The 16184-nt window shown below is 37.9% G+C and overlaps 1 protein-coding gene across 6 annotated transcripts in view; it reads right to left on the reverse strand.

Moving 5' to 3' along the window:
- Nucleotides 1–16184, reverse strand: part of ETV1 (ETS variant 1) — a 65485-nt gene that overhangs the window by 23012 nt on the left and 26289 nt on the right. For all 6 annotated transcript variants that reach the window (XM_027877891.1, XM_027877889.1, XM_027877890.1 and 3 more), the window contains 3 exons: nt 8892–9021; nt 7502–7690; nt 3317–3564 (listed from right to left, as the gene is read on the reverse strand). In XM_027877891.1, coding sequence (XP_027733692.1) covers nt 3317–3564; nt 7502–7690; nt 8892–9021 — 567 coding nt within the window. The remainder of the gene's footprint in view (nt 1–3316; nt 3565–7501; nt 7691–8891; nt 9022–16184) is intronic.

Consider the following 16184-nt stretch of genomic DNA (forward strand, 5'->3'; position numbering starts at 1 on the left):
ACCCAAAATAAACAGGTATATATATCTGATGTGTCTCTCTGCCTACACTCGTCTCTCTTAACAGAGGGGCAGTTTCGAATCCATTCTCACATGCCAACACAAGGTATTTATTGCTTGTGAGGCTTAAAGAATAAAGGGATGAGCTACTCAGAAAGCAAGACATGGAGGCTAAAAATTTTGTCTGTAGAGTTCATTCTTCAAGTGATGTGACTAGTATCTTGGATGAAATTTTTGTGACAGGGAGAGAATACAAATTTTCTAAGGTCCACTCAAGCTTATTAATTGTGAGGCTACTGTAAAATGAAACTGTGAGAATGGCTCTGCTAATGCCTCTAGTCTGCTCAGGAAATACTGAATCTATCTAGATTTCAACAGAGAAATTCCTGGCTATCAGTAAGAAGCATATGCAAGCCATAATTCCACCCCTACTCATCTCTAGCACCGTTGTATGACAAATTTCCGTTTCCAAAGACATGGTCACAAAATTTTCCCAACCAATATAACTATTTCAAGTGGGAGGGGAAAAAAAAAAAGAGATTTAAATTTAATTATTTGTCATTTTAAAACTTTAGTATTAATTGATACACACATAGCTAGAGTCGTATCTTAGTATATTTGCAAACACACTACACGATGTAGGAAGGATCAAGCCTGTGAAGATTCTGCTTAAGAATAAAGCCCAGAATAGATGAAGTATATAAAATTTGGTCTTTTTGTTTAAGTACCTGAATACATTACCGAATTCCAGAAGTGCTAACTGTACAGGAATGCCCACTATTAGGCCTTGTAAACAAAGATCTTGGGAAGCTTTTCAGAGTATATTCATTAATGATGCAAAATCTCAAAGCTCTACACGTCCTTGGCTGCATCTTCATGCTTAAAGTTGCTAGATATACTACCAAGTACTAAATATATCTGACTGTCAGCCATGAAAAAAAAACAAACAAACAACTGTGGCAGAAAATGTCTGATTGAACATATATGATGCACTGTGACTTCTAAAAGTGTGGATAGATAAGGAAGAGACTCTACTGTTGACATTTTTCTTTATCCATTATCTCAAACATTCTGCTGTAGAAATTACATACCTGCAATTACAATTACAACTAATTGATCTGCCATTTCCCATGTCATAATTAATGTCATGTTTTAATAGAGTTTTCATTCACCAGCTTCCCTCAAAGTATAAAAGAATAGTGCACAAAAGCAACAAACTTTTATGAGGCTCTATCAAAAACATCCCAAAAGGAACATCTTGGTGCATTACAATGAACTTTTTAAATATGTTTCTATATTTTTATCTGAGCTGCAATAAAATACCGTGCAAAAAAAGACTTTTCACCAAGGCATTCCTCCTTCCCTGAACATCCATAGGTGAAAAATGAAATCAATGATTCAGTGTCAAACACTTTATGTTTCCTAAGGGGTTATTTAATGTACTCTTAGCAAGGATGGAAAATGATGGTTTCTAGAGAACAGATGGTAACAAGACAAAATATCAACAGACCACAGTTGTTGACTGCAATTTATGGAGTGTACAGATGTGTCAACTTAAATGCAGTGATTCTGAGGCCAATGAAAGTACTTCCTGATGCCAACACATTAATTTTTCATGACCACTTGTTACACAGCTATTACATTTTTAAAAACTAATCATTCATCTACAGAAGAAACAACAATTTTGCTTGGACATCATTACTATAAAGTGGAATATTGTTCTTGCTGGCACAAAAAAATACGCATGACAGGACTGGATAAAAGTTTGTACATCTTCCTTTTAGAATTAAATTTACTGATTTTTTTTTTTTATAAAGAATATTCCAGAGAAAGACGAATGCTAGCAGCCAACCCAGATTTAAAGTAATAGATCAACTCTATAACAATAACAAGCACTTTCCATTAATGACAACACAAAATACCCCACTAAATAGTGTTAACTTAGTTACAGAAAAGACAACAAAAAACATTCTACACTGTCTCAAATTGCAAGATAGTTTGTCATGAGCTAAAATTTCAAAGGAGACTTCCACTCGGCTGCCATGTAGCCTTTGGGAAATAAACTCCAAAAGCATCTTGCCAGAGGCTGAAACAGCAAGAGAGCGCTGGGTGTACAGCAGCACCCAAACAAGAGGGAGTCAGACTAAAGTCAGACAGGGCCACCCATTCCCACTGCACAACTCAGCATACATGTGTATAAAAGCAATCTATCCTCCTCCAGAAACATGGCTGGGACACGCTGAAATCCCTCCTTTTCAACAGTGTGGCATACATGAAGCAGGACAGAGGCAGAAACTGAAGAGGAGCTGCAGAAATCACACTAAAACTGAAAAACATGTTTTGATTGCATTGTCTTGGCTCCATACCAATCAACTGTTTACCCCACTTAGCCCACTTCCATGTGTTTTAATTTCTCCATACTAGTTTTGTAGCTTCTTTCTTTGCAGCTTTCTTCTCCTTGTTACTTGGTACTCAATAATAAACTCATTTTTTGCATCCCTAATTCTCTCTCTTTTCCCAAGTATAATATAAATATTATGTTTAAATCATGTCAAACATTTACAGTGTTATTCCCTTGATTTATTTTTCTATCCTTTCTATTTCTTATCTTTTCTATTTTGATCAGAAGTTATTCAGAGCAGGCTCTGCCACCACCTTCCTCTGTTTTGTACTGTCCGTAGAGCAATAAGGCTCCATTCCACTTGCCCTATAAGCACTATCATAATAAACATTATTAATAGCAACAGTGTATTCTCTACATCAGCAACCTGGCATCACAGATTATGTACCTCCACAAAACACAGCAGTATGCACAAACTGAGAAGCTGACACCAATTTGGCCGATTCTTCTCCCTCATTGGTTTTATAGCTGTATAAACCCCACTTCAGTGGAGTTACTCCTGATTTAAAGTAAAGCAAGCAAGAGGAGAAAGAGTCCTCTATTTCTGGCATACAAATGAAAGAGCTCGTAAAATGCAGCACACAAATTCAGGGGTCAGAGACAAGACAGTACAGAACAACTTCCCTCTTAACAAAGCTCAGTTTGGTACCCTTGACTTTCTTCTCCAGCTTCTTTACCTGTGCACTTTCTGGACATAGAGTTCTAGAAAACGAAATCCTTTAAAGAGCAAGCAATGGTGGCACAAGTCACATGGTACTACATAGTAATCTCACTACTTTTTAAGGTATCTCAGGCATAATTTACGAGACTTAAGCACCAAAAGAGCAAGTTTCAATTCATACAACCAAAACATCAATAGCACTGGCTTGGACTCATTTATTCCTTTACTATGCAGAACTAAAGGAGAGTCTCACCTACCTGAATCATATGCAAAATCCCTAGGTTCCTGTTTAATCATCAGAGGAGGGGGGAAATTTTGACTGGCTGCACTGCCAACCATAGCGTTGTGTTCATAAACTGGATCGTGGTACTCCTGCTTAAAACCTTGAGGCGGGAAAGGGATGTTTGGTTCAGACATCTGGCGCTGATATATTGGACGTCCTTCCCTTGGCATTGGAGGCAAAGGTGGGAAAGAATTGCAAGGTTCAGAGAGCTGGCGGCGAAATCTAGGACACAAGTTAGAGAGGTCATGTAAAGGACTTGAGCTACATTTCATCTCCCAAATGGTCATTATTAGTGGCTGCATCACTTTCTCAGTAACAAACTTTTTGCTTATGATCATGCCAAGTGCTCCCATCAGGATCACTCGCATGGCAGAACAGGAACAAGCAAAGAAACAAGAATCCCACCTATTAATACCAGCTTTAAGACCTGTGCCCACCACATCCTCTTTGCTTTCATTATCTTCTCTCAGCAGAAGAAACAAACAGGATATGCACCAGCTTCAAAACAGTACAAAGACTGACATTCTACCACAGTAACACAAAGGAGGCGTAGGTAGAGTTCTCTGCTCTTTCACAAGTGTTACCAATATATTGCTTGTACTCTAATTTATTCTTATCCATTTTACTGTTACACAAAAACCACTCCTGACCACAATAAACACATTTGGAATAGAGTATTGTCTGCTCTAACATTTGGAAACATTCCAGGGTAAAAGTCCACTGTTCTGTCCTCTCAGGATAGCGCCACGAGAGACCTACCTGGCAAGGTTGGCACTGCACTTCAGCTGTAATGGGAAGGGAATGTCACCACCCCAGTAAGAGGAGAGGGTGCAAATTTTTGCTAAGAATCACCCTCCTGCCTTAACTTTTTCCCTTAGTCATTTCTACATGAAAGTAGTAATCCATACAAGCCACACTGCCATTCACTACTCCCAAATGCTCTTCAGTAGGCATAAACTCAGATAATTCAGTTTTAAACTAACTTCACTCACATGCAGTGCTACTAAAGAACCTGTGCTTATTGTTTCTTCCCTAAATCCCACCTACCTGACCTAAAAGGCCTGGATGTCTGCAGGTTCAGAAGTACACAGAAGAATTTTCTCATCGTGCCCTGATAAACTGCATGAAGTCTTCCTGTTCTCTCCTGACGATTACCACAGTAGTAACCACCGTAGTAATAGTGTGTCTGCACTAACCAACAGCAGAGCAACATTCTTGCAACAAACTGCTTACTACTCCTGTTATCACTTGTTATAAAGAAGATACACTTAAAAAAAAAAAACCAAAAAAGCAACCTGTGCCTTTCTCTGGAAGCTTCTCAGTGTCATGCTGAAAAAAATGAAGACCTTATCATTCCTGAGTTTTCTGGACTTTGAATTTGAACCAACTTTGGTTCATGCAAGCAAAACCAGACTTTTAGAAAAAATTCAGTGAGTGAGAAACAATGCAGGGGTTTGATTGCATAAGCAATACAATCTTTGGTTGTCAACTTAAAGGTAGTACATGTTTCTGAAACAATTTAAACTCTACTAACATCTGTCATAATACTGCTGTACTTGGTCCGACAAATGTTTGCTCTCGTAGCTTAATTACAAATACCGTGGAAACTATGGAGACAGAAATTATTACAATGTAGTAGTGGAGACAAAATTTGTTTTCTTAATGTTGCTGTAAATACTAGAATTTTTGCAGTAGAAAGAGTACTGTGCTGTTACATCGGGTTTTGCAATTCCACCTACACCTGCAGAAAATAAACTTAGAAACTCAAATGTATTATGAAACAGTTAGGCTGACTGGCACTGCATTCATTTCCCTCTTTTCCTTTTTTCATTAGCCAAAAAAAGAAGCAGAAATTATCATTAAGAACTGTCAAGGAGTGAATCAGAAAATTGCAACTTGAAGATAAAATAAGAAACAGGCTCACTCACAAAGCCTCAGAGGAAGTTAATAATACTTGTTGTACTGGAAGCTTTGTATGGAATCAAGCCATTTGTTTATACAAGTGGATTTGTTTCCTGTTGGTACTTGTTAGGACCACTTATCATTCATACACTCATGCCCTGTATGAAGATGTATGGGCTGTATGGACTAGATACTAATGCTATCTTATGCCACCAATACATGTTCCAAGGAAATGTGCCCTGAGTTATAGATTCACATATGAATTCACATAGTTAAGTCATTTGTTTAAATTACATTTTCTAAATACACTCATTGTAGCAGTACATCACCCTGTAAATCAGGAAGATTTGAATTTCATGAAAATATTAAGTACATGTCTGCTTCGAACACAAGATTCAAAATAAATAAGAAAATGGAGAAAAATATCTTCCATTGCAATTGCATCTTTAAAAAAAGGAGAAAAAATGAGTTTTTTTTTTTTTTTTTTTGCTTGAGTTAGCAATTTTGGACTTCTCGAGAACATGTGATGTTCTATTACAGAAGAGAAGCACTTGTGCAAAATGCCCTAAAGAACATGAATATCAAAGACAGGGGTGGGGTGGGGGAAAGCAGAAATCATGTAAAGAGCTTAAAAAGCTTGTGAAGGGAAAGTTATGCGTACAGAAACTACACTAAAGATGTATACAAATCCCTAAAAATACTGAAGCTAGGACTGACATACAGGTTCAGTACCCTCTTTACAAGTTGCTTTAAAACAGGTTTTTGTCATCTGAAAACTGCTCTCTCCACATAACCTATTTAGCTTCTGGAGATTTCAGTCTCCTGACAGCTTGATTTTGGTGTATATACAGAAACACATTTATCCATCATCCTGTAATCAAAACTGCTGCCTGGCTTCACTGGGGGCCTGTGTGTTTAGACCATAGGCCACAACTGAATAGAAAGTGGTGACTATGGCAGCTGAAGGGGTCTATTCAGTGTTTCTTCACCTCCAGAAGAGATTGTAGAGAACCTTGGGTGGTATTCAAAGCTATATTAACCTTTGCAACCTCCTTCAGATGTGATCTGCACAAATCTCTGGAGGTAACAGCCCTTATTAGAGCAGAAGTATGCAAATCACACTCACAACAACTGATTTTCTTTTCAAGTCTTTCTTAATTTGATAAGGTTTAAGAGGTAAGTTGAGTTTCTGACCATATATGTATGTATCTTTACACACCACTGGAATTTTAAACGTTCAAGAGCAGTCACACAGAAGAGCAGACAAAACCAGGATCATGCAATAAAGATCAGGATAAACAGAATACCAAAAACAAGGGCTTGGACTAAAAAAACAGTCCTGTTATCACTTATTATAAGCAAGACACACTTTTTTGAAAAAAGGAAAAAAAGAAAAAGTAACCTGTGACTTTCTCTGAAAGCTTCTCACTGTCACACAAAAAAATGAAGACCTAATCATTCTTGAGCTTCCTGTACTTCGAATCTGAATCAACTTTGGCTCTTGCAAGCATTTCAGAATCCACTGAGCATATATGTTGCAAAACTAAGCTAAGAAAGACAGTTGTCTGGGGATTTCTAACACATCAAAACAAAACAGGGTAACTTAAGGACATTTTAAGCTTTAATTCTAGTCTGTAGGTCTTGTGGTTTTTACTCAGACTAATGTTATTTAAGTACAGTTTATATTGGCATCTTAGCTGTTTGAAATGCCACACTACAAAAGGGTTTGGAAAATTGATCCACCCTTCCAAAGAATATTCTGAAGCAGCAACACTGTAACATGGCCACTTATCTCTTAGATAGGTGAACTGCTTAGCAAGAGGCCAGATATTTATAGCCAGGAACATGCTAGCTATTGACTTCATCACCTCACCTAGGACTTTCTAGTCTCTAGTTAATCAAAGAACCATGGAACAGCCCAGGTTGGAAGAGACATTGAAAGAACATCTGGTCCAACCTTCTGTGGGAAATGGAGCCTAGATGAGATTATCCAGCATGCTGTAATCACCCTCACAAGACAGAAGCTGCAGGTCATTAAAATTCTGTCACTGCCTATATGAACTCCTACGGTATTTCAGCAAGCCGGGTGCCAGCCTTTCACAAAACACACGTTCCTGACACTGTAAACCTTGCTGTTTTTCACCTCGGTCCCCCAAAGGGAATAGCTGCAGGCAGGAAGCCAGTACTACCCTATATAAGAGACTTGTAGCCACAACCGAAACGCCTGCATGGGTCCCTCACATGTTTCGTGTTTTACCTGTGGTCCATAGGGAAGCTGTTGTCTTGAATGGACTGGGATGGAGGGAGATGGGTAGGGAAAACCCGGTCAGGTTTAGGAGTCTGAGCTGAGTTTGGGGACGCATGGTGCAGCGGTGACACAGGAGTGCTGGATGGCGTCGGTGGGTTGGAGGGCCTCATTCCCACTTGTGGTTTCTGATCATAGGCACTATTAGTAAGGCAAGGGAAAAGCTAGTCAGGTTATCTCTTCAGAGGAAAAAAACCCCAAAAACAACATAGCATCTACATCTAGAAAAAAATCCTCCCAAGTGTAACATTTACAAGCTTTTCATTATAATTAACTTATTAACCAGTATGAGGCAGAGGAATTCTCTACTTTACATTGAGAAGAGCACACAACAAATCATGCTAGAGACAAGTGTTTCAGCACAGCATTTTCTTCTCTGGGGCAAAGAAATGTATTTTTAAAAGATTCAGTCTTACAGTGACATTCTAACAGGAGGTATACAAAAAGCTGAGGCACCTGGACTAGAGCACAAAGAGCTGGCACCACGTGCCAAGACTTTTTTTTTAAAGCTCGTGCAAAACACCAAGTGAGACAGTAAAACAATACAGCTAGAGGGAAGGGATCTGACCTAGAAAAACAAAGGCATGAGTCTTTTTCTCTTTTTTCCCCCTCTTCATATCCAAAAAGTTAAATGTGAAAGCTTAAAGTGCTAACAGTTTTGGTAGTACGTCAATAAGAAATCCTTCACTGCTGACACTACAGGAAGGAATTACATGAAAATGCAACCAAAAGAAAGTCAATAAAGAATGAAGAGGTAACAAGCCCCACCACTACCTACATATAAAAAAAGCTTTTAATATCTATGCCTATCAAATAAGACAACTTGCTTTTGAATAAATACCAAAGATGCAGAGCCTAATGAAATACTGTTTTAAATTGTAAGCACCCACGAATATACACATACAACATGTGCAAAACTTGTCAAAAACCTAATGCGTTGCTCAGATCCACCAGTCTCTCTCCTGTTACACAAATCTCTCTAGCCTAATATGCCTAATGCATTTTGAAAGTACTTTCACTACAACTTGCAGAAAACAAGACACTCCTTCCCTTCTATTTCACGCTTGCACCCTGGGTTTTTAAACTCTGGCTGTCTCCCATGGAGAAGGAATGGAGAATATACATTTTGATGAAAAACACTGCTTTAAAATGATTATGTAAGTGTCTGATACAACTGTAAACAAATCCATCAGTGTTCATCAGCTAAATGCATTATCTCATCAGTCTGTTATCTGCTGAAGAGGTAAGTTTTATAAGATCTCTACTATGGTTTTATTACTCTTTACTCATTCCTCATTCAAATCAGCAGTTCTCACTGCAAATATCCTCCTGATTGCTTTACCTGACATTGTACAGGCACTTTTCCCCATAACTGAACTTGAATGGCTGCTCTTGACTGCAAGCGGAGCCAAGTTCCGAACATGGGCTATGGGGTTCCTTCTTGATTTTCACAGGGAGACCATGAAAAGCCACTAGAAAGAGAAAGAAAATGTAATTAAAACCCAAGTACAATATTAACAATTAGCTCTCTCAAATAAGCTAGACACTGCTAATTAAATACATAATTAATTAAACCATTTTAATACTAAAAACAATATAGGAAATAAACATTTAAAATATTTCTTTGGGTGTCAACTGAAAAACAGACATCAGAGATCCTTTGCATTGGTTATTTTCACTTTTACCATTTAATAGAATGATGGCCAGCATCCCATCTCATTAGCAGGAAAATAACAGCCCACTTATATTTGGCTTAACTACTGTAAATGTTGTCAGAGGCAAAATACTTCCCAGGCACCAAATGTTTCTAAGTATTATCAGTGAGGTAGCTTTTAGCTATAAATGCAATTGTAGTTCACTTTAAAAAATACCACACAAGTGACTACAAAATAAATTTCTCATATAACAGTCTCAAGTATATGATAAGGAATCTTTTTTGTCTCACAAAATGCTTGAAAATTTGCAGTGAAACTCTTGAAAGTGGATGATTACATGCACCTTTAATTATAAGTAATGTCTGAAAAAAATTTCAGAAGAAATTGCTTCAGTAATTTTTCTTAGAAATACCCAAGACAAAATCTTGGCTTCACCAAAGTCAATACTAGATGTGTTGGAAACTCAAACTGAAAAAAAATTAATCATACTTTTTAAAAGCTAAAAAAACCCCAGAGGGGATGTGACAGAAATTCAGCATTAATTAGAAGCACAAGTTGGTCTGTATTAAAAAAAAAGGACAAAGGTAAAGAGAAGGTTAACCAGCAAATTAGTTTAAGTCAGACAACTCTCCTCTCGTATCCAACCTTAACCAAAATTAAAGCAGAAGAAAATTCAAAGTTCACCTGACACTGACAAACCTAAGTGGCTAGGAGGACAAAGGACAGATACGTAAGAGCTTGAAAACATACCTGTTAAGTTTTAAATAAAATGAGGTTGAAAATAAATTTTTGAGATTTCTGAAATGCCTAGAATTCAGAGATTGATTTTGTCACTGATTTTTGATGTTGTCACCAATGCACCATAGTTTGAACATCACATTCTAGACTGACAAAGACACTTGCATCTCGATGAAAATCCAGGTCCATGCAGCAGTTCCTGACAGAGAATCTCAGCAGTTCCTGACAGAGAATCTCAGCACAAAATCAGGCCATTATTATATACTGTCAAGTAGCATCTTGCCCCTTTCTCTTGCACCTGAACTTAGGAAAGTCAGTTTGTTACAGACTGTATATTTTCTGATACTAATGCACCTGCTCACACATGCCTGTGTCTGGTTGGGAGATAAATGAAACACTGTGTAAGAAGTGAGCATCAGAACCAATAAATTCCAGCATTGTAAAGTCTGGATTCCAGACTCTTGTCACGGGTTTTCTCATGGTTGGGCAATGTTCACAGAACGCTTTCCCAAACAGACTCTCTCATATCCTATTATATGACAGCTTTTACTACTGCCTTTCAGCTGAGAGATCTGCAACATAACACTGTTATTTTGACACATATTTTCATAAAACTCACAAGAATTCTCTCTAAAACTCCTATCCAGCTATTATATTCAGTGGATAGTAGTGAATTATGTGGAAAGATTAGAAAGGAGAAGCAGATAGTAAAACGAGTACGCAAATGCATACTCACAGCACAGTAACTTAAGAAACAGAGATGAGAAGTGGTGAACATGACAAGAAAAGAATTCTTCCTGAATAAAACTGAATTTGCACTGAAAAAAAGACCACACGAACTTCCTGAAAAAATGGCAAAATATGACAAAACCCAGTCAGCTTTCCACCATAATCACAAAGCAGGTTGACATCCAGTAGTTTGTTTCAGGACGTTGCTAGCGAACTTTTACTGCTGACTCTCCTCTGCATGTCTTGGTCAAATAACATACACCACACATTTAATGTGTATGGTGGGCTCCACAACTCCGGGACAGTGGCTCTGATGCAAAGGTAGGCAATCTCTTTGACTTGAAAATTAAAACACAAATGCAACAAGACTCTTTTTTAAGGCCAGTATCACATATTTGCACAAAGGCCACATGCTTCTCTATTTTTTTATTATTTTTTTATTTTTACTTTGCTACTTCCTCAGAGTTAATCTGTTATGAAAAATTACTTCCCTTATTTATTTTTAAATAACGGGAGTACAGAGACTCCCACACCACAGCCTTGTGCGGAGAACTGGCTGGGTATTTCATCACAGCGCTGAGAGCCTGAACGTCTGCTAACAGGCAGTTTTCCAGCTCACTGGCACAGGCACAAGTGAAAGCAGCACATTCATTTTGTGCAATTTGCTTTACCTTCCCACATGGAGTTGGTGCATGTAAAAGGCTGTTAAGTACTAAATTATTCCTTATCAAATCACCATCATCTGGAGTCATGATCAACACTAATTAAATTACTTTCACTGAACACGGCTCCAGCCTGCTGCCTCCACTGCGAGGTACGTTTTATTTTGCTTACTGTACAGTCCTAGCAAGGTACAGGGCACAGTGCTAGAAGGCATCTGCGCTGTAGTTTTAATTAGAGTTTACCTCACCTTTCTCCCAGCTTTATAAGCGAGGGTAAAGTGTATCAAATCAAGTAGGTTAACACCTTCATTTCGTTTAGGGAAAGCATTACAGTCCAAAGTGATTTTATATTAGATCTTTATCTTAACTACGGCCAGGCCAGAAAGATAATGTAGCTGTAAAATTTAAAGCCCTCCTCGGGCAGTCCCCTGACACAGTCACCACGCTAAGCTTTATCTGTAACTCCTTAAGTGTACACTTTTAGTGGCAAAAAGGAAGAAAGACAGCCTGATAAAAATACTTACTGCATTTTTGGGGGTCTTTCTTGAAGGCTACTCGCCCCTTCAAATAATCTTAAGTGTGGATGAAGATGACAGACTTATTACAACAATAAAATTTCAAATGTTCAAAGCAGTTCTTGTATCATCACTGAAATCCTCCACCTGTCACTTCTCATTTTAGTGTGACACTCATTCTACAGTTCATTTATTAAAACAGATTTTAAAGCAATGTTTTGCTAAACTAGATTTTATATTATGTTTTCAACCCACTTTCTTTTAAGGAGAGCAGTGTTGCTTATTTATACGATCTAATTTTAGTGCAGCATACCAAGCTACCAACACATTCAAATTAACAAAATGACATTTTAAACAACCAGCTCCTCATCATTTCTTCCTTCGTGATGGCAAATTCATTTTACTTAGCCTCAGAACTGAGTCTCAACCCTATTAAAGTAACGGGCACTCTGCCTTACTAATGATCTTACTAAGAAGTGACCAAAGGCCAAGATTTCATCCCGACTGATTACTTACAGATAACCACCTCCAAACTTGAAAGGCAAACAATCTTACAACGTGTATTTAGATGAATGGCTTCAACACCTCATCTTGGCTACTGGGGAAAGTCAGGCTTATCAGTATCAGAAAGGACTCTACCCACAGACTTTATCTGGAGCTCCTCCGAAGCCAACACACAGATATAAGGCACGCAGAAGGAATGCTACCAGCTGTAGCAAATTCATGAAGGTATAATATATTACTGCATGCATATTTTCTGTGTATGAATATATCTGTATCTGCATAGTAAAAGGGCTTGAATATTATACATAATGTGCTGTTGTACAGACCTATATTTTATACAAAGCAATGATTTCATCATGAAGTAAACTTATATAGAATGTGCAAAAACACAGTGTGAAACCTGCTACCCTTCCTTTAGCAGTGTTGTTCTCCATTGCTATCTGTCAGCAGCGTAATCTCAAAACATTTTGTTCACAACAACATCCAGTTTAAGACTCAAATGAAGAATAAAATAGAAATTAATACTTTACAAGAAACTGCAAGTAACTTCTCCTTCCAACAAAAAGTTATTTAATAAATTTCAAAGTTCAGATTCCTGACCAGAACACAAAATAAAATCTGATTTTATTTTCTGAAGAATGCATTTAAACGTATTTTTAAAAGCCATGAAATATTACTGGTAATTCAATGACATTGGCTAATGGCAGACAATCTTGATTCCACTGACCAAAGAGACAAAGATGTCTTATTATCAACACTTGCAGGTCAAGAGCATTTCCTATATGGTATAAAATCAATTGACAGTAGTTGATTTTATACCACACCTTGCTTGTGCTAGTGAACTCTGATGTCTCCTAAGTAATACTACATTTATGAATGTATCTGCAGTGAAAAGGATGTAACTGGGAAGTCACAGTAAGTCATAGCCTAAACATGATGTTTCTGAACTGCTTTTCACATTTATGCTCTCAAATCACCCTCTAAACCTAATATTGCAAATAAACTCATTCCTATGATCAATTGTCATGTCAATATACAATGTAAGTTTTGAGAGATTTTGAATACATTTGAATATAGGGGATTTGGTTTTCTCAACAGCAAGATGAAAAGATAGGAGATATAAAAATACTTAAGCTAATATTAATACAACTCCAGGTGCTAGACTGACTGAGGTGACCCAAGATAGTACTTCGTAAAATTTCAAAAGCAAGAAGAGAAGGCCCCTGTACTGATAAAGCCAACACTGTCACACTTTATCCATACACACTCAAGTGCAGCAGGCACTTCAGATACATCAGAGTCTCTCCAAGATTCTTTTCCAGTACATTTACCTCTGCCAAGCCCTCCCCTTCCCCCAACACACAAAAATCCATTACTAAAGGGTCTAATCTCAGCTATCAGCACAGAGTGCCTTTTATGGAGCCATTAAACCATTTCTCTTGTTTACAGTGCCTGAAGAAAGATGTGAATTATGTCTGTGACAAAGCAGGAGATAACATTTCTAAACTGCTATCAAAATGCAAACTGAAATACACTTAAGGACAGGGACCCTAATTCGTGTTTTTGCAATTTTCCTCACTCGCTATAAGTTAACAGCACTCACCTGATGATTCAAACAAATTATTTATGCTGTAAGTACAACAGGTAGTCATTAATAATAAAAAAAAAATCCACTTTCAAAGGAACAAATTATTGAATGGTTTGTCAAGGAGTGTAAAATGCTAGTTTACCTCTTTGGTGATAGCAATGCCCCAGGTGCTCTTATCAGTAGACATTTTTAAAAAATCCAAACACAACATTGTGGGCCCATATGAGGCCTTAAATGCTCTGGTTTTGCATGAGTTACTTAACGTTTGAACCATACATTCAGTATAGGTATTTGCATATCTGATGCCATGAGATATAACACTAAATACTTTCTAGATAACCCTCTAGGTGGAAATGCCAGGCTTTACATGCATTTTCTGAAGAGGTTTCACAAATGTGCATTTAATTTATGAAACAATAGCCTTCTGCATTTATTAATTATTTATTTCCAGATCATTATGATTTGAGCTTTAGACCTTTGTAGGCAGCTGCACTCTGAATTTCAACAACCGTTTAACGGGCATCTGATTAAAGACATCTAGATGCCAAAGCAGCGTGCTCTTTCCATTTCATTCCACTACATATTACAATGAGAAATTTTACTGGTAACTTTGGGATGTTTAGTAGAAATTAGCAGAAGCAGGTACGCAACACAACTAATCATTCGTTCATACTCTGAAGGTTATTGCTGCTGCAGCTAAATGTGGCATGCAGCCTAGTTTACTAACAAAAACTGAAATAAAAACATCAAGTTGGAGAAGTAACAAATGAAGAGAGATAGCAGGATGGGAAGACAGTAAAGCTGGTCACCAAGTCTTTTCAGCTAAACTGTTCCCAATGATTTTGAATTACAACCCTACACATAAGGACGACTGCAACAGCTGAAGACAGAAGCATGGATGCTGCAGGCATAGACAAGATCTGCAATTGTTTTCACCCTAGGCAATCTAGTCTAGGTAATAGCAAAAAACCCTTCTGTTTCTGACCACTACAACAGCTGCAAAAATGAGCAACACTTGAAGACTTCGGACTGATTTAAAAGTGGTCGGACAGATTACATCTACATAGACTCCACCAAGTTTTTCAACCATTTGATCTATCAAAGTCAACTCTATCAGATCTTAGCTGAGCTCCAGTCAACTGGATTTCATTTAGGTCCTGCTCTCTGCCAGATATCGGAAAGAAGCTGGTGACAAACTGGGTATCTGACACACAGATATGTATCATCACTGTGATTTCAGAGACTATCCTGGCAGTTCATATAAAAACTGAACATAGACAAGAGACCTGAGCTTTCACTACCTTACAAATGAAAGCTGCTAGAAAGGGAAGGGGGAGCAGGGAAGGGAAAGGGGAGAATCTCAGCATTACAAAGAAGTGCATGATCTTGATAGTATTCTCCATTTTATGGTTGCATCTAGAAAACTAGAACTCCTTTAAGACGCAGACTTCAGCCTTATGGACAACTGGTCTCTATCCAGACTCACCAAGTGGTGACCATCCACCTGAAACAGTCTGCATGTGTGTGTTTGGAAATGTGTGTCTGTGCACACAGAGTCAAATGAAAGCAAGCATACTGAATGTCCAAGCATGCCTCTGTAACGATACATTGCATTGGTTGAAATATGTGTAATACAGTAGCAAAGGGCAGAAAGCTTTTTCCTCTTCCACTGAGTATGTATAACTGGGAAGAAAATGCAGAAGAAAGGGAGCATGCAGAAGAAAGAAACAACACATAAATGTGTGAAAAAGCATGCAATAAAAAGCTGGTTCTTTCTAACGGCCTGACTCTTAAGTCCAGAGAAGGAAATCTCAAGATTCTCTGCCACTCCTTGTGTCAGTGCTCTTTCCCAGAAAGCGGAACTTCATGACTGGGCAGTACTTGGCAAACCTGCTATATATGATTCCATCAATTCAGTCTTTGCCTTGGCTTCAGATCAGATCTTTCCAGCCCCTACCAGCTCAATAGATAGAAACAGCATGGGACCTCATTTTTTGGAAGCTAGTTCTGAACGATGAGCCCAAGCACCAGCTTTCAAAGCCAACTGGCAAGAATAGAATACGTGGGCAAGATGGATCTATTTGAGAACCTTGTTTAACAAAAAGAAAATACCAGCTTTGAAGTAATCTGTCACCTTTACTGGAAAATATGCAACTACAAATGCACTTTAATAACAGTTAGAACTCATGCTGCAAAATGAAGCAAATTGCTTATTTTCTCTTCCAAACTAAAGCATACAATTCT

The sequence above is a fragment of the Empidonax traillii genome, unplaced genomic scaffold (assembly GCF_003031625.1).
Source record: "Empidonax traillii isolate 1590-97213 ecotype Southwest subspecies unplaced genomic scaffold, ASM303162v1 scaffold35:size4298261, whole genome shotgun sequence".
In the NCBI taxonomy this organism is placed as follows: Eukaryota; Metazoa; Chordata; class Aves; order Passeriformes; family Tyrannidae; genus Empidonax; species Empidonax traillii.